The 22,144-nt window shown below is 43.9% G+C and overlaps 1 protein-coding gene across 1 annotated transcript in view; it reads right to left on the bottom strand.

Moving 5' to 3' along the window:
• Window positions 1-22,144, bottom strand: part of POMT2 (protein O-mannosyltransferase 2) — a 44,174-nt gene that overhangs the window by 14,318 nt on the left and 7,712 nt on the right. The window contains exons 3-10 of the mRNA XM_047080299.1: window positions 18,159-18,263; window positions 16,079-16,187; window positions 14,243-14,351; window positions 12,202-12,361; window positions 10,788-10,894; window positions 10,174-10,256; window positions 7,304-7,413; window positions 2,396-2,462 (exon numbers count right to left, since the gene is read on the bottom strand). Of these exons, the coding sequence (XP_046936255.1) occupies window positions 2,396-2,462; window positions 7,304-7,413; window positions 10,174-10,256; window positions 10,788-10,894; window positions 12,202-12,361; window positions 14,243-14,351; window positions 16,079-16,187; window positions 18,159-18,263 (850 nt within the window). The remainder of the gene's footprint in view (window positions 1-2,395; window positions 2,463-7,303; window positions 7,414-10,173; window positions 10,257-10,787; window positions 10,895-12,201; window positions 12,362-14,242; window positions 14,352-16,078; window positions 16,188-18,158; window positions 18,264-22,144) is intronic.

Raw genomic sequence — 22,144 nt, 5'->3', positions numbered from 1 at the left:
CCTCACTGTCTCAGAGAAATGCTTGAAAAGACTCTTCAAGGAGGGGAGAATTTTGTCAGGTGAACAAGTGGGGCACAGTTGTATGAAAGAACAAAACACTTTTGATCAAAGGTAAATGGTTTCATATGAGTGGGAGAGTGGGCGGGAAAGACAGTGGGAATAGGTGAGGGTGTGAACAAGTAGGGCCAGACAGTGAAGGACAGGCCTGTATCTGACAGGTACCGAAGCCCCCACAGGAAGATTTTTAAGCTCAGAAGGCAAATAATAATATTTTCCTTTTAGTAGTAAAAATATAGTATTCCAAAAATTAATTCCATGTAAACGACCATATGCCCAGCTTTCCTCAGAATCCAATGTTAAACCTACAAATTTTGCCAGTCATTATCTTGTCTCTGGCAAAAACCTGCTAAGTGTGAGGCAAAGAAAATGATGAGGTAACAAAAGAAAGGACCACATCTTCCAGAAGCCAAGAGCAATCAGGTCTAGCAAGGCAGTGACAATGGCAAAGTTGCTGGCAGTAATCAGCAACACAAAAGGATCCTTGCAAACTTCTGTCCCAGACAGCGAGATAGTGACACTCAAGGTCAGGAAAGAGAAATGTGCCAGAACAAATCACTGGCTCTCAAGAGAAGTAGAGAATTCAAGTGTAGAGATGCCCATTCCTCTGTGGACTTTAAGTCTCTGAAAAAGATTAATCAGCAAAGTGACAAAATAAGTCAATGGGGAGGGAAGAGGGAAGTTTCAGCTCACATGGATTTGGCGGGGTGGGGGCATTTACAGCCATCAAGAACACAGAGACCTAAATAAATAAAATCACAAATGAGAGAGGAGAAATAACAACTGAACCACAGAAATATCAATAATCATATGAGAGTATTATTTTTAAAAACTATATGCCAACAAATTGGACAACATAGAAGAAATGGATAAATTCTTAGAAACAAATAAACTATCAAAAGAACACAAAGACCTCAGTATATATGGCCCCCACTTCCCAAAGTGCTTATACCTCTCTGTCTTCACACAAAGCCTCAGTTGCCTAGGTGAAATGCAACCACCCTAATCTAGAAGCCACATCGAATAACAGATCCTAGATGTTCAAAGATTTGGTCGATGCCCACATAGCTTTAGAAGTAAAGAGGTCTTGGGGCGCCTGGGTGGCTCAGTCGGTTAAGTGTCTGACTTCGGCTCAGGTCATGATCTCACGGTTCGTGGGTTTGAGCCCCACGTCAGGCTCTGTGCTGAACGCTTGCTCAGAGCCCAGAGACTGCTTCGGATTCGGTGTCTCCTTCTCTATCTGCCCCTCCCCCGCTCACGCTCTGTCTCACTCTCTCTCAAAAATTAATAAATCTAATAAAAAAAATAAAAAGAAAGAGGTCTTGCCTTACAACCCCTCATTGTGATAGACCACTTATGTTTATCCTGTTGGATGAAAACAATCAATACTGGTATTATAAAGGTATACAAACAGACTCTGACCAGTGGTGTCACAACATATATCACTGAGGAGTAGGAGGCAAAAACAGTGGTTGTGTGTGCCACATTTCTAGTCTCAAGACCACAGCAAGAAGAGTTGGGGAAAGGAACAAAGAAGGTGAGTTTAGATGAATAGCCGCCCACTGCCACACAAACCCTCAGGAGCAGCTGACTCAAGACAGGCTGAGCCAGGTGGTGTTTACTGAGGAGTCACAGAGAATGCCTGTGACATAGGACAATCAGCAGGGGCTCAGAAGGTGAGCAGGAGATGCCCTCTGTTCTCTTCCTAGCTGTAGCAGAAGGCACAGCCTGCAGGTAGCTAGATCACTGACCAAAGAAAGATCCAGATATAGCCCATGTCATAAAGTCCTGAGAGCCCATTAAGTGTGCTTCAGAGCAGCTCTGCCCAGGCCAATCAGGGGCAGGCCAGCAGGTACTGAGTGAGGGACTAAGCACCAGGCTAGACGAGCCCAGCCACAGGCCCTCAGATCAAGACAACTTGAGCTGCACCATATGCTGGGGTCTGCAAGGCTTGGTGTGCTCTCAGTTAGAAAGGACAGCAGCTACCATGTGCCCTCAGTTGGGGCTACTTGACCAGCCCCTGGCAGCAAGTCCAGGCAACCAGTTCTGGATTAAGCCTGAACCTTGGCCCCGCTCTCTAGCTTCAAAATGACAGCTGTCAAGAGTGAGATCTTATCCGTCTTGCTCACTGCTTATCTCCTATGTTGACTGCAGTGCTTGGAACATAGTAGGTGCTCAAAAAATAACTGTTGAAAGGATAATTGACCTCAGTAAAGGTATTGCCCAAGAATGATCAGGAGATCCCACCTCTGTACCATTTGAAGGCATGAGAAATGTTAAAAATGGCTCAGAGTGAGCAATAACACAAGAGACATCACTTAGTTCCCTACCGTATTACCTGCATTTGTATTATGTTTCTTGATAATCCACAGATTGTTGTAGTCCTTGTGCAAATAGGTGGTGACCTGAGGGGAAGGGGTGGGAGGAGGTAGGGGGGAGAATACCATCACTATCGGCACAGCCACAGGACAATCAACAACAAATCAACATTGCCTAAGCCTCCTTCAGAATCCCGAGCTGCTGACCCGAGGGGCCATGTTTCCCAATGGGGTTCAGAAGTAACACTGGTAAGATTCTCTCCTTCCATCTGCATTTAGAGGTTTCTCCCACAACAGCTTTTTTGATTTGTCTCTTCATATCTTTCTGCATCTTGTCTTTAAAGTTTCAGCCACCTAGAGGAGGAGCCATGATACCTTGTATAACATAGTCTCCAGCATACAAAGAGGATTTAGTGCATTTTAAGAAGTAATTAAGGGATGCCTGGGTGGCTCAGTCTATTAGGTGTCCAACTTGTGATTTCCGCTCAGATTATGATCTCACTGCTCGTGGGTTCAACCTCCACATCAGGCTCTGCAGCACAGAGCCTGCATGGGATTCTCTTTCCCTCTCTCTCTTCTCCTCCCTCACATGTACACACTCTCTCTCAAAAAAAAAAACAACAAAAAAAAACAAAAAAAAAACTTAAAAAAAAAAGTAATTAAGACCATGCCTCAAACTTTCTAAATGAAAAATTCATGCTATATTTTCTAGAATGTGGCCAAATGAAACTAAAAAGCTCCATAAATATCTCATCCTAGAAGCCTGAAGTTTTAGCCCACAGCCATCCTATATACAGATTTTTTAAAAATTAGGGGCGCCTGGGTGGCGCAGTCGGTTAAGCGTCCGACTTCAGCCAGGTCACGATCTCGCGGTCCGTGAGTTCGAGCCCCGCGTCGGGCTCTGGGCTGATGGCTCAGAGCCTGGAGCCTGTTTCCGATTCTGTGTCTCCCTCTCTCTCTGCCCCTCCCCCGTTCATGCTCTGTCTCTCTCTGTCCCAAAAATAAATAAACGTTGAAAAAAAAATTAAAAAAAAAAAAATTAAATGTGTGTGTATGCATGTGAACATGCCTGTAACACTGTGATGAATCTAACAGCAAAAATTGGAAAACAGTATAAATGTCACTACAGGAATAGTTAACATGATGGTATGTCCCAGGACAGAATATTACACAGCCACAGGAAACGTCTCTGAGCATTTTTTACCAGCATAGGAAAAGGCTTATAAAATGCTGATGCTGAAAATGGCTGCCATTTATCACTAGGTACTATTCTAAGCACCAGGCACGTCTTATCTCCATGCTATAGGTACTTTGGTTATCCCCACCTTAATTATAAGGAAACTAAGGTTAAGTAATTTGTTAAAGGTCACCACAGCCTATCAATGGAGAGACATGATTCAAACCAAGGCAGCTAATTCCAATGCTCCCAGGATAGAGACCATCTAACAAACAATTATGCCAATTATGTAAACAAGAACATAAATACCCAGAGACAACAGAAATACTTACAAAGTGAGTTTTTATAACTCCAATTGGACAAAACATGACTGATTTACTTGCAAAGAGATTTGCAATTAGCATTTAAGGAAAAAAATATGCATGTATTATGGCCAATTTGTTTTGGTGGCTTTTACATTCTCAGAAAAAAAAAATTAGGACTAATGGTATTAAGAATATACAAGAAACTAAAATATTTTGGCAGCCATAGAGAAAGCAAGTCCATACTCCTGAACACAGATATACAGAGTCCACCTTAGATTTGCTTATGGATCTTAAGATTTTTCTGGTGGTTATGTGTGTGTACTCTGTGTATTTTTTATTTTTTTATTTTTATTTTTTTTTTTTAAATTTTTTTTTTTTTTAACGTTTATTTATTTTTGGGACAGAGAGAGACAGAGCATGAATGGGGGAGGGGCAGAGAGAGAGGGAGACACAGAATCGGAAACAGGCTCCAGGCTCTGAGCCATCAGCCCAGAGCCCGACGCGGGGCTCAAACTCACGGACCGCGAGATCGTGACCTGGCTGAAGCCGGACGCTTAACCGACTGCGCCACCCAGGCGCCCCTACTCTGTGTATTTTTTAAAATAAAACCTATTATTAGTAAAATTCCTGTAAGAAAAATTACTTCTTTATTGTGAGTATAGTCCACGGCCTCTTTTTCCCAGCCAAACATTTGTTTTTAGAATGCATTTTTCAATAACACGAGGTCTCCAAGAAACGCTGGTATCCTCTAACAACAGAATGTTGTGCACCAAGTCACGTGGATAAAAACTGATCTTCCAGAATTATGTGTAGCTTTTATCTTTTGGGGGTTTTTTGGTTTTGTTTTTGTTTCGTTTTTTACTTTTCTATATTTCTCAATTTTATAAATGTTATGCTTTAAAAATATTTAGGGGTGCCTGGATGACTCAGTCGGTTAAGTGTCTGACTGCGGCTCGGGTCATGATCTCGCAGAACATGAGTTCAAGCCCTGTACCCGGGCTCTGTGCTGACAGCTCAAAGCCTGGAGACTGCTTTGGATTCTGTGTCTCCCTCTCTCTCTGCCCCTCCCCTATTTTCATTCTGTCTTTCTCTCTCTCTCTCTCTTAAAAATAAATAAAACATTTAAAAAAACTTTTTTTTTTTAATATTTAAAAATGGACACTTAGAGTTGTTGACAAGACATTAAATCCCAGGGCAGTGAGGGTCACTAGAGGTGATTTAGTCCAATCCCCCAGTTGGCAGATGAAGAAACAGGCTCAGAAAGGCTTAGTGTGATTAGGACATGACAGAGCCAGACTCGTCCACTCCTTGGCCCCCACATGCTCTCTCCACACTACCATCATGACATCACACCTCCATGTATGGGCCACAAGTGTGTAACCCTAGGACTAGCATGACAGGGTCCTTCTCTCCCTCTGTACAGTGTAGATGTTCCTGGCCACCATGTCTGTAACTTTACCTTGTACAAGATAGCAGCAGCTCCCCATAGAAGGGTGAGCTATGGTTTTCTGCCCTGACTGTACATAATGACTCTTCTGGAGAGCCTCAAACCAAAACAAAGGCACAATGAATGGGCTCCATCCCAGATTAATGGAGTCAGAGGTGCTGTGTGGTGCCCAGGCATCAGAATGTTTTAAAAGCTCTCCAGTGGGTTCTAAAGTGCTAGAAACAAATGGAGAATCAGGAATGAGAAACTGATACTGACACCCAACACTCTGGGTCAACTTTCTGGTACACTAGTAAATTAAGGAAATAATAATAAGGAATTCTGAAAAGCAAAACTTTTTTGCAAAGTAAAGATACTGGTCATTTTTCAGGAAGAGAAATGTCACTCCCAGCTTCTCAGAACAACAGCCTGCCCTGGAGCCTGTGCACCTCCCCTCCCCTCCACTCCCTGTCACTGTGGCTGAGACTTCTGGCCCCACCACTTTTCAGGAGTGATCTCAGTTAGTTACGAGGCCCTTTACTGCCATCCAAAGACCTCTTTCTTAGCCCTCACCTTCTCTGAGGCCTTTGCAGCACCTGAACTGCTGACCACCCCTCCTCCTAGGGACACTGTCTGTCCTGTACTCTCCTCCAACCTCCGTGTTCACAACTTCCTTCTCAGCCTCTTCTACTAGTGCCCCTGGGAGCACCTCTTACCACTGCCTAAGTATTGCTGCTCCCTAGGGCTCCTTTGCTGGCTCTCCTCCCTCTGCACACCCTTTTGGGGCAATGCCACACATCCTTCTGTGTTGCTGACACCCATGTGCTACACACTCAGATCTCTTTCCTGAAGACAAGCCCACAACCTAAAATACACAAAGGAAAGTCATCTCCAGAGCTATTCTTCCTCCTCCATTTCTGACTATGGTGAAATAGCATTATCACACATACACCTTGACCAACCTACAGACTTAGACATAGCTCATCCCTGACAGCCACCAGTTTGGGGGCTCTAACACTTGACCTGTAAAGTGTTTCCTGAATCAATTCCCACCTCTATCCATGGTCTTTGCCTCCATTCATCATCCTCTGTCATGATTATTGCACCCTAACTGGTTCCTTGCCTCCAGTCTGCTCTTCCTTTCAATCCATTACCCTCCTGCTGGAGTTACCTTTCTAACCTAAAAATCTAATCACATATTATCATGCCTTAATAAATCTCAACGCCTCGCCAGTGTCCACAGAACAAAATCAAATCTACTGTAACATGGAAGGCCTCTACACAACCTGGCCTCCCCAAACTCTCCCGACATCCTGCTCCTCCCTCTCAGGCACTGTCCACCACAGCCACACCCGACACCGTGACATGGACACAGTGTCACTCACTCAGGTAATAGTCGTGGCTAATCCCCCAGTGTGCATGTCACACATATTATCTCGTACTTTTAATCTACACAGCAATGCCATGATGGAGAAAGGCACTATTTATTTTCCTCAGTTTAAAGATGAGGATACTGAAGCACAGAAAGGTTAAGTAACTTGCTCAAAGTCATATTCTAGTGGAACCAGGATTCAAACCCAGATAATCTAGTCTGGTTCCCGGTCTGTGTTTGTAACCACAATACTTGACTCATCATCCATGGCATGCCAGGCACTGTGCTAGGTGCTTGCACCATCAGGAAGTGGCCATCAAGTAGCAGAGAGACGGAAGGAAGCACTCACAACTCAATGTGGAGAGAGTTATCACATAGGCTTACAAAGCATGCCAGGCAAGCCTCTCATGCGAGAGGCACCTACCACAGTATCGAGTGGAGGTGGGTCATGGTAATCAGAGGGAACACCTACGCTGAAGTCTCAAGAAGCTGGAGCTAGCTAGAGGAAAGAGCAGGAGGGTGCAGGAGGAAGCCTGTTTCAAGTGGGGAAAACAACAACGAAGGTAAAGGACAGCGGGGCAAGAAAGAACAGCGGGTTCAGTCACATGAAACACTCTGGTATTGCTGCAATACAAAAGGCTCTCTGACCTGCTGCTGGCGGGCGCCAATGCCCTCGGGGTAGAGGTGCCTGTGGGAGTGGAGATAGCCGATGGCCATCCGCAGGTTCTTCACGGTTATCACAGAGCCATAGGCCAGATCTGGGAGGAAGGAAGACAGTGAAGGGTGTGAGCTGGCACAGTGGCTCGACTGCCCCTGACTGGGAGGAGCCCCTGAAGCCAAAGAACTCACCGACCCTCTAACAGACTCCACTGGGCCCGTGACCACCTAAAGCAAGATGCGAAGTTACCCTCCAATTTCATCAACTCAAGTGGGAGTTCGCTACAGGGTCTTACCAATGCCCTCACCCCCTCTTCCCTCCTCAGGACTTCAGAAGCAGCTGGTATTAACAGTGCACTATAATAATCAAAGCACTATTTCTAACAGCAAAAGATTAGAAACAGACTGTCCTTCAGTCAAAGTCTACACATACAATCAACAGAATAAAGAAGAAGACATTTCATGTCCTACCTAGAATATTCTTCAAGATAGGTATAATGTTATGATAGACTGTTAAGATAATTTTCACTTTGGATCTTGAGAAACTTAACAGAAGACCATGGGGGAAGGGAAGGGGAAAAATTTGTTATAAACAGAGAGGGAGGGAGGCAAACCACAAGAGACTCTTAAATACAGAGAACAAACAGGGGGATGGGGGCGGGGGAATGGGTGATGGGCACTGAGGAGGGCACTTGTCAGGATGAGCACTGGGTGTTGTATGTAAGCCAATCTGACAATAAATTATATTTTTAAAATAATAAATAAATAATTTTTACTTTTGCGAAATCCTTTTGTGTCTTTTGAATCTAATACTATATAATAAAGTTCAACGGTGTTCGTTGTTTTTCTTTTTAACTCTGAATTGAAAAAAAAAAACAACAAAAAAACAGAGTAAATAGTTTACCCAAGAACATCCCCTCTCCTTGCAGGCCCTGGATTACTGAGAAGCCTCTTTTCCTTCTTACTGTCCCTCTTCTCAGTCCCTTGTAATCTGGCTGCCCTGCCAACCCCCGTCCACTGACACAGGTCTCACTCTGCCAGTGATAGGCTACTCCCATCTTCCTTTGTTCATTCTTCCTTTGTGCCAATTACACAGTGGATCCAAAGCTGGAGGAGGCCTGGCTGTGGCCCTGGGAGAGCCCAGTCTTGGGGAAGGTGGCTATACACACTAATGAACACAGGACAATGGGCAAATGCTCCAGTAAAGGAGTAACAGTATGTGACATGGGGGGAGCCCAGAGCAGAGTAGGATGAATTCCCATGCAAAGAGTAAGAAGAGTCTGGCTCGATGGAAGAGATCACAGCTGATCTAAGCCTTTTAAATACCGGGTAGGAATCTGCTAAACCCCACAACTCCATTTTTCTATGTTCTCACTCAGGCTAACATATGCAGCCCTATACACTGATGACCATCTTTGCTTCTTGAAATGCTCTGTTCTCCCTTTTCAATTCACACTCCCTCATGGACTGTCCTCTACAGACTTTCCTAACCCCCTTCTTCCTGCATTCCCCGGTGACCTGACTTCAACCCTGTTCTCTTTCTCTTTCTACAGTTTCCGTACAGACATTAGCCACCGTCACAGTATCAATTACTCCTTTAGCTGGCTGATTTCTGCTTTGAAAGCATCAGCTCCAAGCCCACTGGCCCCATTGCATGGATTTCTCCAAGCGTCTCAGTCAAACTCTCTACAGCAGAACTCAATGTTTGTCTTTGTAAACCAATTTTTAACCTGCTTTCCAATCTCTCATTCTATCCATGGTCTTGGTGGGCCCCCTGTGTTCTAGGCACTGTACAAAGCACTGGAGAGACTAAAAGACAGTCATGCCTCCAAGAGACAATTATCTGGGCTCAAGTCCTCAGTGACATCTTTCCTCCTCTTTCCATGTCCGATCTCCCCTCTACATGCCCATCAGCCCTACTCCTACAGCTGCTGCCATGACGCCCAGCTCAAGTCCAGGGGGTATCCTCTGCCTCCAATTCCCCCCCCCCCCGTCCCTTGCCATCCTATACTTTGTCATCAGTGTCACCTCCCTATAGCACAGCCTTCCTGTCCTCTTCCCTACTCAAAGGCCCCCACTGAATCTCCAATGTCTGTTTATGAAGTCAAACACCCAAATGTTTCAAACCCTCATAATCTGGGCCCAACTTATCCTTTCAGCCTGATCTTCCAATCCTTCTCTGTGGATAATCTGCACCTTATGTTGTGTCCTGTTCTTGGCCTTGATCATGCTATCCCCTATGCCCTATATGCCCTCTCCTCCCTTTCCACCCATTCAAATCTACCCATTCTTCCAGAGACTGACTCCAAGGCAACTCAGTCTATGAGCCCATGATGCCCTCCAACCCTCTAGCAGAAGTGATCTCTTGCACCCTTCAATTCACATAGCTCTATGTTCCCTCTTTATATATTTAACATATACAGTCACCAGATCCTATCCTCTGGAGGGCGTCTATCTACAGCCTCCAATGTGGCAAACATGTGCTCAGTTCTGATCTGTGAATAACTGGATGGATGTGAGTCACAGGATACCATGGTGGAAACTGACCACTAGCACTGGACAGCCTTGCCCTTTCACCAGATTCTCTCTGGCTGGCTTCCCACAGAGCTTACTTGGATGCTTCCACAGTCACAAATAAGTCATTCTTTAGCAGCAAAGAGCTCGCTACTCAGGGTGTCTTTCTCCACCCTGTGTCCCAAGTCACTCTTGAGTGCCTGCCTGTACCAGATCTAACTGGATCTTTCTCCCAGTTCACCATCTATAGGCTAAAATAACTCAAGCTATCATACATGTCTTTTCCAATTCACCTCTCCAGAAAGGCTTCTGCCCTTCTACTTTCATAAAGGCCAAGAGATACTCACGTTCAGGGATGGAAGCATTATGAAGGTTGTTGCCTGAAAGCCGGGCCTGGAAGGCAGAACTGAAGAAGCCATCACCAGGACCACTGTGGGGAAAGGAGAAGAGAGACAAGTTCATGGAGGGAAACTGCAATTTCCCGGGAACCCTAGGAAGAGTTCTGTACAATCAGTTTAAGAGAATTACAATGGAGTGGTGTAGCCTCCATTAAGTAGTATCTACTTGTTAAATGGGAGTATGTAAATGGGAGTAATGTAGTATACTACATTAAGTAGTATCTACTTGTTAAATGGGAGCTGCTGCTGGTATTGCTGTGATAATTATCCTCCAACCACACAACTTATTCTGGCCCATCCCTGTTAAACACAGGGACTCTGTTTAGGGATAAGGGGAAGCTCGGCTATTGGGAAATTCTCCTCTTCCTTCAGGTCAGGGTGCTTGCTTTTCTGAGCCCTCTGGATACCCAGAAGATAGAACATAGGAGGAAACAAACAGGTAAAACCTATCCGTCTCTTTAATATCCCAACCACAGACCCAGGAGATCACATGCCCCCCCCCCCCATGGGCTTAGAGGCAAGAGGAAGACTATAAGCGAGAGGCTAGAAAGGCTCTGCTGTACCTTTTGTTCAGCACCATGAAGTGAACAGCGTAAGTGGCTGTGTAGAGAGTCAGGGGCAGCACTATGAGGCACAGGATGCGAGCAGTCAGGTGTTTTCCCACGGTCACCTGCAAACAGAGCCAGTGCGGGGTACTGGGCAAATGGGGCTTTATTCTACCTTATACCTTATATGCACCTTATACATGGGTTTTTATGTATCAATCAAAATCATAAAAGATGGAAAAACTAACAGCCAACGAGAAAGAGTATGTGGAAACCCTAGCCTTTTCATAACACCCCACCACCTAAGCACTGCAGGGGGTTGAACATGGGCCAGCCCTCTGCTACCTGCCCGGGCCCTCACCCAGGACCTCAGCCCAGCACTGTGCCAACAGCAAGACACTGTGTGCATCTTCAGCCTCATCACTCATTAGTCCCCTCTGCATGGTCACCGTGCTTCCAGTACTATGCCAGCCCCACCCATCACACACATAATTGCTCCTTATCTTAACATCAGGTCTCAGCCTCCTCCCAGAAGCCTTCCTGGACCACATGACCTGGGCTCATACTCTCCTCTGTGCTCTCACAGCACTTTTTGGCTGGACTGTAATTGCCTGTTTAATTATTTCTCTCTCCATTGTCTCTGGAGAACAGGAATCCTTATTTTATTCATCTGTATATTCCATGTTTCACACTTAAAGGGTAGTCTGTCTATATTTTCTGAATGAATAAATGAACTTGGAACTTTGGCTCAGAGGTGATGGAGAAGCGTTATAGCAAAGTAGCTCAGGCCTGGAATCAGCTTCCCCTAAGTCTGAATCCTAGATCTACATTTTACTCTTGTATGGTCTTGGGAACATAATTACCTCTCTAGGTCTTGATTTCCTCATTTGTAAGGAGAAGGTAATAACTACCTACTTCATAGGACTGTTATGGGAGGTAAATGAGATAATGAACTAAAGCATTCTGCACAGTGCTTGGCACAGAATCAGCTAATAAACTCTAAAGTAATAAACTCTAAAGGCCCTTATTGGCCTCCAAATCTGGAGACCTTGGGTGAGAAAAAGAAAATTGTGAGTTCAGAAAGTCATCCTACCCAATTGACCTAGCATCCCATGCAGCCAGCGTCTGAGCCCAGCTGGACAGAATCCCGTGGCTAGATAGTTTGTAGAGTATTTGAAAAATATCACAGAAACAAATGCCAAAAGAAAATTCCAAGGATGTTAGTTCATCCTCTCCCTTTACATCTCTCCAGCTTCTCAGCCATGGCCTACTTTCTGCTGTCACGCTGCCTACGGACAGTGGCCAGATGGATCCCACCTCAGGCCCAGAATACAGCCACTCCATCACCTGCACCAAAGGCAGAGAAATGCCCCTGGCTCTGCTGAGCAACACCACGGAGCAATGACATTTCTACAAGCACTTGAGTTCTCACCACTGAAAGACTGAGGTCTCCAAACAGGTGCCAAAGGTCTGAAATGGTGTTCCACCCCACTTGCAGGATGATAAAGAGGCCAACAAACTTGACCCCTAAAGCACCAGCCAGATTAACGCCAGTCAGGCTGAGCCAGAACCACCAGGGGGCAGAGAAGGGCCTGAAAACCAACAAGACACAGAGTTCAGTTTGGCAGCTGGGACCAAACTCAAAAGCAACAGCAATAGTGGGGAAGGGCAGAGGTTCTGTGACTCTGAGAGGCTGTGCCTGCCATCCTTCTTGAGGGCCCCTAACCTCAGGGGACCATGACTTGGCTCCAAGGAGGATGTGGTCACATGCAGGAAGCCATGCGACAGTGAGGAGGGTATTTTTCTGGGGAGAGGGGTCATAGCTTTCAAAGTAAGCAGGCTTATTCTTTAGTAGTGACCAGTCAAGAAGAAAGAAAAAGAAAATCCAGAGAATCCCACTGATTCAGTCAGCCATCTCCTTGGTGTCACCTGTGGACCTTGAAAAGCCAGCAATTATTGAGTGCTTACTATGTGTCAGGTGCTGTTCCAAGCACTTTACACGTATAAACTCTTTAACCTTCACTATAAGCACATGGAGGTAGATATTATTATCTTCTTTTCACACAGGAGAAAATCGAGGTACAGAGAGGGTAAGCAGTACAGCCAGCAAGTGGTGGATGGAGCATGGTCCTAACCCCGGCAGTCGCTTCCAAGGTTTGTCATACTTACAGCACTCTGTGCCGTGATTTTCTGATTAGCTGGCTGCCTCCCCAGCCAGAGTGAAGGTTCCTTAACTGCGAGACCTGTGTACCTCTGTACCTCCAGCTTCTCACACAGTAACCTGGCACATAGTATGTATTCAAGAAATGGCAGGTAGAAGTGTATGTGGTAGAAGGAGAAGATAACCCAAAACCACAGGGAGATGGTAGTCACTGGATCCGGCTTTATTAGCATAACATAATTTAATGAGCCTGGCCATGGTGAAACCAAGTTGACTCCTGGAAAAGCCTAGTTAAAGTCAGCTCGTTTGGTTTGAATAGAATGAATAACCTACTCTACTCTCTAGGGGCAGAAGGATGATCTGGAAAAGACTATTCTGGAGGAAGACCAGACCCTCCAGAACAGCTCCAGAACTGACCAGTCCTCTTGATGGGTATGGATCATTTAAGTCAAACTTTATATATGTTACTCCCATTGGTAGGTTGGGACTGGATGCAACCACTGAGGGTAGGGACACAAATAGTTCCCAGGCAGTTTATGTCCTGATGCCCTCCCCTCTGGGACAGAGAATGTGGAAGATAAAGAAGAAAAGATAAAGAAGAAAGATAAAGAAATGCCCTGGGATCTCCTAACCATCTTTGGTGCCAAGGGGTGGCTTAGAAAATGGTGGGGTTAAAAAAAAAAAAAGAGGTTAGAGTGGGAGAAAGCCAAAACATAAGAGACTCTTAAAAACTGAGAACAAACTGAGGGCTGATGGGGGGGTGGCAGGGAGGGGAGGGTGGGTGATGGGTATTGAGGAGGGCACCTGTTGGGATGAGCACTGGGCGTTGTATGGAAACCAATTTGACAATAAATTTCATATATAAAGAAAGAAAGAAAGAAAGAAAGAAAGAAAGAAAGAAAGAAAGAAAGAAAAGAAAAGAAAAGAAGAGAAAAGAAAAGAAAAGAAAAGGAAAGGAAAGGAAATGGTGGGGTGGGGGAAGGCACTAGGACTCCCCCATGATATCCACAAACCCCTACCCAAATCCACCCCATTGTAAAAATAATAATAATACTCTTAAAAAAGACAACTGACATTTTCTTAATCTCATGTAAGGCAAAAATACATAGAAAACATTTTAAAATATATTTTTATGATCTAAAATGGGCAATCTAAGTTCTAAAAAAAAAAAAAAGTATGCTTGCCTTAAGTTCAGCTTTAAGACAAGTCCTGAAGGCATCTACCCTGTCTCTGGCCATGATAGAAATTTTGGAGTTTCCACAGCTTCTGACCCCACCCCCATGCCAACCCCTGAAAAGATGGTGTTTCTGACCTGTTGGCACAGGAGTTGTACTTGACCATGCTCAGCATAGCAGCCATGATGAAGAACATCAAGATGGGGTCAAGGAGGATGTACTGGGACAGAGTGAGGCATCCTGTGTCTGAAAAACATGAGCTCAGTGGTCAAAAATGTAGAATCAGAGATGGGCCCCTCTGAGAACCAAACACCCCAACAATAAGAAATAGTGCCCCTTACACTTAATCGCATGTAAGCATTTATGCAGTCAAGACCAGATAAGCCACTGAGTCACCAGGGAGGTGGAAGGCCACAGCTTTGGGGTACACCGAAGCCCAGGAGTAGGAAACTGTATCTCACACTGCTTTCAGACCCATGACCCAAGAAAGGACCATGTCTTTCAATCAGATGGAGCAGTCCTGAGACGAGGGCTCTTCCTCATTTCCACCAGCAAACGGGGAATTCTGCCGCCCTGCTTATGTAACCGCAAACTACCTATACCTAGGGTAGAGTCTTAGATTTACATGAAGTCTCTGTTGGGAGCTGATCCTCCACACAGGCACCAAAGTATCATTTTTAAAACAAAATTTCATTACATCAAGCCCCTGCTTAAAGCCTCCAAAGTCTTGCCATCTCACTCAGACTAAGCAACCCCTCATGACAGCTGCCAAAGCCGGCACGGTCTCCCTCCCTGTGCAACCTCCTCTCCCAGCACTCTCTGCCTCACAGACTCCACTATGGCCACACTGGCCTCCTTACTGTTCCCTGAAACCACTAAGTGCTGCCCTGTACCAGGACCACTGAACATGCCGTTCCCTCTGCCTGAACACTTTTCCCTCAGATCTCTCCATGGGTTAATCTTCTGCTTCACTCAGGTCTCTGCTCAAGGAGGTCACCTCCTCAGGGAGCTGCTCACTGGCCACCCTACCTACAACAGAATCCCTCCCCATTACTCTCTCCCCTATACCACTCTATTTTCTACATCGCACTATTGAAGTTGTTACATTTCAGACTTACTAATTTACTTGCTTATTTATCATCTGCCCCACTTGAAGGTTAGCTTCATGACAGCAAATTGTCTCATCAGCATACCCTCTGAGGCCAAAAAAAGTGGCATGGCACAGAGGAGATGTTTGAAAAATAGTTATGGAATGAAAAAAGAATAAATGCTGAATGGGTGAATAACTGAAAAAGGAAATCAAAGACACAATCCTCTATAGAAAGGCCCTATAATCTTGCAATATATCTGTCAGAACAAAGCCAGATTCACCCATGAAATACCCACCTAACTTGGCCTGGACTTCTTTAAATGTAAATTCTATGAAGTCATGAACTCACTTTCACAAAAACAAGAACAGCACAGGATCAATTTCTATGGATCAGCTCTCATTTATCCATGTGAGAAATAGCCACAGAAAATATTTAAGTTCTCATTTTGCCACCTCCTGCCACCCAGCTACTTCTGAGACATCTGTACTTGCATTCAGTTGAAATCAGTTACCGAATGCGAACTTATAGTAACCTGAGAGAAACAGAATTAGAATCATAAGCCTCCTTCAAATACATAAATGCACACATGCACACACACAAATTTATCTTCTTATCTACACCAAAGTCAAATGTGGATAACTTGGAGGTAATCTATTCCTTGGGATTATGTATGCGAGCTCTCTCCTCTAATAATATAAAGGCTTGCTACATACAACTATTCATATATGTAAATATTACTGGTGAAGAAAATAAGATTTGTAATACTTTACCCAATCCTAAAGTTACTGGGCCCATGGATAGGATCCTTAAATATATTGATTTCTAACTATATTCACACTGGGGCAGTCAATTTCCTAAGAAATATGGCATAAGACAACTTACCAAAGGTGAGAAGGGCAGCAGTGAGCAGTGCTGCTGGGAGGGACTTGGACAGCTCCAATACAATGAGGTAGGCAAAGGGGACCAGCAAGGAACCAAGGAAAGCACAGAACTATGGAAGGAAAAGAGAAGCAGTCAAACAGCCAACTAAGCTAAGTATCAGAGACCTACTTGACTTGGTACAAACTAATGTTTAAAATGGAGGACTTTGGGGCGCCTGGGTGGCTCAGTCGGTTAAGCATCCGACTTTGGCTCAGGTCATGATCTCACAGTCCGTGAGTTCGAGCCCTGTGTCAGGCTCTGTGCTGACAGCTCGGAGCCTGGAGCCTGCTTCAGATTCTGTGTCTCCCTCTCTCTGACCCTCCCCCATTCATGCTCTGTCTCTCTCTGTCTCAAAAAATAAATAAACATTTAAAAAAAATTAAAATGGAGGACTTTGATGCAGGCGTGACTTGGTGACCTGAAATCACCTGGAATATCTATAAATAAGAAAGGGCTGGTGTGACAGTGAATCGTCATATCAAGCAACATTCATGTGCCTACTGAGCACCAACTTGAACACTGATATGAAATCAGCAAAGTTCAGCCAAGTAGATGTGGGCAGGATGGCACAGTGGTTTCAAGTAGGGACTCCGAAGTTGGACTGCCCCATCAACTGCCAGCTGTGACCTTGAACTAGTGTATCTCTGAATCTCAGCCTCCCTATCTATGTAATGTGAAAAATAAGGGTTCCTACCTCATAAGGTTTTCTCTGGAGATTAAATGAGCTAGTTTTATTAGCACACACAAGGTACTCAATAAACATCAGCTTCTATTACAAAACTGTGGGTGCAAGTTGAGAAAGACTTCTCTAAGGTGTTTTCATATTCTAGAGAACTCTAATGTTATTTTTGTTATTTCTCCCTTGGCTCTCTTCTTCGATCACACCAGAAATCACTCTTTAATCTACAGGTTGCATTTTGATTCTGGAAAAAAGATTACCTGACACTTAAGTATCTGGAGAGCTGTATTTTGTTTTGTTTTGTTTGGAACCACCAGCCTTCTCTCCACCTCCCTACCCTGTCCATCAAAAGTAAATAGACAAGCTGGGGGAATGGAAACTCTCACATCTTGGTTGCCACTTTTTATCAATAGAAAGCAATGTATCCTAGTGTGAAAGAATACAAGGCTGTTATATTTGGCCTTCTCAATTTCCACAGTAAGTCCATAGTGAGTCAGACCTATATCCAATTACGTACGCTATGTGATGTTCAAAAGTCACTAGGAAGACACAGAATCACTTAAGAATGTGAACTTGAGGGTAGGGGAAAACCTTGTTTAATATGGTATGACCATGCAAATCATCCAATGGTTAGCCCAAATAAGCATATAGCATTTATCCAAAGCGTTTTGAACTCCTTAAGGAGCTTGTAAATAAATACAACCTGCTTTGAGAGCTCCATGTCAGAGGTCAGATTTTGCAGGTTTCATTTAGCTACAGATAAGGGTCCCCACAGAGTTGGGTATTTAGGCCTGGCCATGCTTCATCAAGGCTGGTGCTGGGATTGGGGACAAACATATAGCCTCCCCTAAAAGACTGGAAAACCCCTTTTGGGTGCCTGAACCCTTCACAGGGAAAGAAGCAGGGGCCTGATGGCAGGGGTGTAAAGATGCTAAAATCTTAAGAAGGGCCCTCAGAGGTAGGCAGTGCTCTAGCAGTTGTGGCCATGGAGAGGGATGATGTATAGCCTGTCAATGTGCTGAGGCCAATGTCAGGGCTGCAGGAGACTCCTGGCTGCCTGGATCCTAGGTTACTCTCTAACTCAACATCTGAAGCCTCACATGGGCTAGGCAATAGGTGACACTGTGTGCTCGCTCCTACCTATGCAATCTCGGTATTATCTGCGGCCTCCCTTCCCTTCTTACTCACCCAGTTCTGAATCTCTATGCCTGAATATCTACTACAGGATGTGGGTCCAATCATCTTCCCTTCCACTGCCACATAAAGTCCCTTTGTCTACATTTGCTACCCTCCAGGGCTTCCAATTATTATGTTCTGAGTGTGGCCCCGGGGTTCAGTCTAGAGCAAGTCAGGAAGCCTTACTCCTCTCATTCCCATGTAGTTGTGATGCTCATATTTATCCCCGGGCTTCTGGAACAAAAAAGTACCATCATACCCACTCAGGTAGCCAGCAAGACCTATCAGCATCTGAGGAGAGAAGGAGAACAAACAAAAAGATGATGAGAGACTTTTAAGATTCCTCTGTCCCCTGAATTTCCCTCCAGCTGCACCCAGACTTGGTTTCCCTTGACAACTGTCCACAGGAGTTGCCAATGTGACATTTTCTCCTGCAGCTGTTGCAGAGCAAAGAATCGTTTGTCCACAGAGCTCTTTGCTTGAAACAAATACTCTCTTGTGTTGAGGCCAAGTTCTTGGGAATAGGGCAGATTGAACATTTAGGAAGAAAAATCCCACAAAGAAAAATCCCACTGGCAAGGCCAGTGAGGGGCTCTCTCGTTCAGCCTTCTTTCATTTGCTATGAAATAAAACGTGACAGCTCATGGGGGAAGCCATGGGCAGGGGCTGATTCCCGAAAGACTGATCCACTGAAAGGGAAATGAGATTCCAAGTCAGAATGAGGACGGAGAAAAGTGGCCAAGGAGTTACATACTAGGAATGGGCAGAGGGAAAAAAGAATGCTAAGACAGACAGACTTTCCCAGAGGAGAAAAGTCCCAGTGGAAAAAATACAAAAAGGCCAGAGACCAGTTTCTCTTATTTCTAATATTTCAAAGGAGGGCAACCTTGGCACGTTCCAAACCAGAACAAATCAACTATTATACTAAGACTGAGATTTGTGAGTCCTTCAAAATGTTCAAGAAGATCAGCTCCTTCATGTCTATCTTTCCATGGCTATCAACAGTGTAAAAGTCTAGTTTCCACACAAGCAATCAGAAGCTGCTAAGACATAAAAAGTGTCAGCAAATACCAAGCATTTTTAACAGCCCCAGAATGCCCTAGCTGGGCCCCTATGCCCCACTTAGGCTGCGTGGAAGGATAGAGGACATTGGCTGTATTGAGAAAGTTCCTCCCTGAGACGCTGCTCGTGGGTCTGGACCACTGGGTCTAGATCACTAACCAGCTCCTGTTTTACTTTAGTTCTAACCAGTTCCACTCTCTATAATTCCATGGCAAGGAACAGAAGCCAAAATGCTTATAAATGATTATAAAGCCTTGTTAAAAAAAAAAAAAGAAAAAAAAGAAAAAAGAAAGAAAGAAAAGAAAAAGGAATCCTAGGGCTCAGAAGTTAACATAACTAATTTAATATAAAATAAGAGAAGGAATTGAAAAGACAGAACTATCCAAATACCTAGATGGACAAAAACGAACAGGTGACAATCAAATGGATGTCCCTTCCCACCTGGGATCTCAGAAGACAAATTCGCCTGGAGCTGGTATAAATTCCCAGACTGCTTGGCTGGTCTGCTAGAGTGAAGAAATGCACAGATGGTTTCCATCTCAGCTCTCTGATTGCAGACAACACTTAATATCTCTGAGCTACAAGTAATAAAACCTTCCTTGCAGGGGGTTGGGAGGATTAGAGACAGTGCAATAAGTCAAACGCTGGCACTGTGCCAAACACCAGTTCCCTCACAGTTAAAAGGGTAGCCCTTAAGGTTAAAAGTAGCCCTGAGCTAATTTTCTAACTAACTCGTTCAAATCAATAATAATAATAATAAAAATAATAATAAAAATCCTACTAGAATAATGGGAAAATTCATAGAAAACAAATAATAACGGCTAATTAACATACGAAGAAAATGTTTAACTCAACTCATAAAGACATGCAAATGAAAACAGTGACACACAATTTTTCATTCTCAAATTGGCAATGTTTTGAAAGTATGATCATACCAGTGCTGGCAATGGTGCGGGGAAAACAACGCTCAGACACTGTTGGTAGGAGATATATCACTATAATATTTTTGCAGAAAAACTTAGCAATATGTAACACAAATTTAAGTGTGCATATCCTTTGACTCTTTAGTTTGGCTCCTAAGAAACTTTTAGATACACCTACATAAATAATTATGAAAAGATAAATGTACAAGGATGTTCATTGCAAAATCTTTTGTAACGTCTGAAAACTGGAAGTAAACATAAATGCCCACCAATTGAAGACGGGTAAAATAATTCACGGCACATCTGTATAATAGAATAATATACAACATTAAAAAGAATGGACTGCAACAGCCATAAGGAAGGATGAGATCATGCCATTTGAGACAACATGGATGCACCCAGGAAGTATTATGCTAAGTGAAATAAATCAGACTAAGGAAGACAAACACCATATGATTCCACCCATAAATGGAATCTAAAAAAAATGAACAAACAAAAACAGAATCAGACCTATAAATACAGAGAACAAACTGGCAGTTGCTAGAGGGAACGGGGTGACGGATGGGCAAAACGAGTGAAGGGGAGAAGGAGATACAGGCTTCCATCTATGGAATGAGTAAGTCATGGGAATAAAAAACACAGCATAAGGACTACAGTCAATGATATTGTAATAGCAGTGTAACACCACAGCTACACTTGTGAACACAGCATGATGTATAAACTTGTCAAATCACTAAGTTGTATACCTGAAACTAATGTAACATTGTGTGTCAACTATAATCAAATTAAAAATAAATTAAATAAATTTTTTAAAAATGGAGTACATTTTTATGTACTAACATGGAAAGAAGTTAAGATCTATCATGTTTAAAATATAAGTTGAACAATTTTAGTCTGGTCTGATTTATACATGTCAATTGTTCACGTATATGTATAAATATACACACATTTGTATAAAGAATTTCTAAGAAAACATTTAAGAAACTAATAGAAATATGGGGAAAGGTAGCTTGTGACCTTTTACTTTCTTCTGTGCAGATCAAATTTTTCACTACATGCAGGCATTTTTCTTTAACCCAGGGCTGGGGGCCAGTGTGGAGTAGCAGGTATCAGCCTCAGTACTGTAGGAGAAAACTTCCCATTTGCAACTTCAAGGGGCTTTCTGAGTCTTTGACTGGTTTGGCCTTAGAACCTATGAAAGCTGCTGTGTTCATCACTCTCTTTCAACCAGGCAGAGCACAGGACCATCAGGAGATAAATCGGTGGGGCAGGGGTGGTTTAGAAAGAAGCCTTACATTTCTCCCTTCACACAGGGATGTGAAGCAATGAGGGCTTAAGTAAAAACAAATCAACCAATATTCCACATGCTTCACTGTGCTTAGCACTGGGGGACTCCAAAAACACACAGGCAGTCCCCAGCTGGAAAATTGTGCTGGCTCTCCTAGGAAAAATCTCCTCCACTGCTAGCCCAGTGCAAACATTCAACACATTCCACTGCTTAATTGTATGGTAGTAACAGATGTCATCCGAGTACTAGGGCAAGGCAAGTTTCATGAGGCAGTGTGGTAGAAGAGTTGAGAGTAGACGCTAAGCCAGCCTAAACCTTGACTCTGCCACTTAGGAGCTTTCCTCCCTATGGCAAACTTCTTTTCCTCCCTGTGCCCCAGTTTCCCCACTGGCAAAATGGAGATACAATGGTATCTACTTCATAGCTTATTCTGAGGATGATATAAGATAATGTATGGAAAATAACTAAAACAGACTAAGTTTTCAATTGCTCTGATTTTTATTGCTGTTATCTTTAAAAGGAGACAGAAAGAGGCATATTTTCTTTTTTAAAACTTTTTTGAATGTTTATTTATTTTTGAGAGAAAGAGAGAGTGCAAATAGGGGGGTGGGACAAAGAGACAGGGAGAGAAGAATCCAAAGCAGGTTCCAGGCTCTGGGTTGTCAGCACAGAGCCTGATGCGGGGCTGGAACCCACAGACCACGAGATTATGACCTGAGCCGAAGTTGGACACTTAATCAACTGAGCCACCCAGGTGCCCCAAGGCATATTTTCCACTCTGGCTCTGGGCTCAGAGCTAATTTTGAATTTTTATTTAATATTTATTTTTGAGAGAGAGACAGAACATAAGCAGGGGAGAGGCAGAGAGAGAGGGAGACACAGAACCCAAAGCAGGCTCC

Source organism: Lynx rufus, unplaced genomic scaffold, assembly GCF_022079265.1.
Source record: "Lynx rufus isolate CCGP_SWC_20201006 ecotype Redwood Valley unplaced genomic scaffold, mLynRuf1.p SCAF_17, whole genome shotgun sequence".
In the NCBI taxonomy this organism is placed as follows: domain Eukaryota; kingdom Metazoa; phylum Chordata; class Mammalia; order Carnivora; family Felidae; genus Lynx; species Lynx rufus.
The sequence above is the reverse complement of the archived record's forward strand: the minus strand, read 5'-3'. Positions and strand labels throughout refer to the sequence as shown.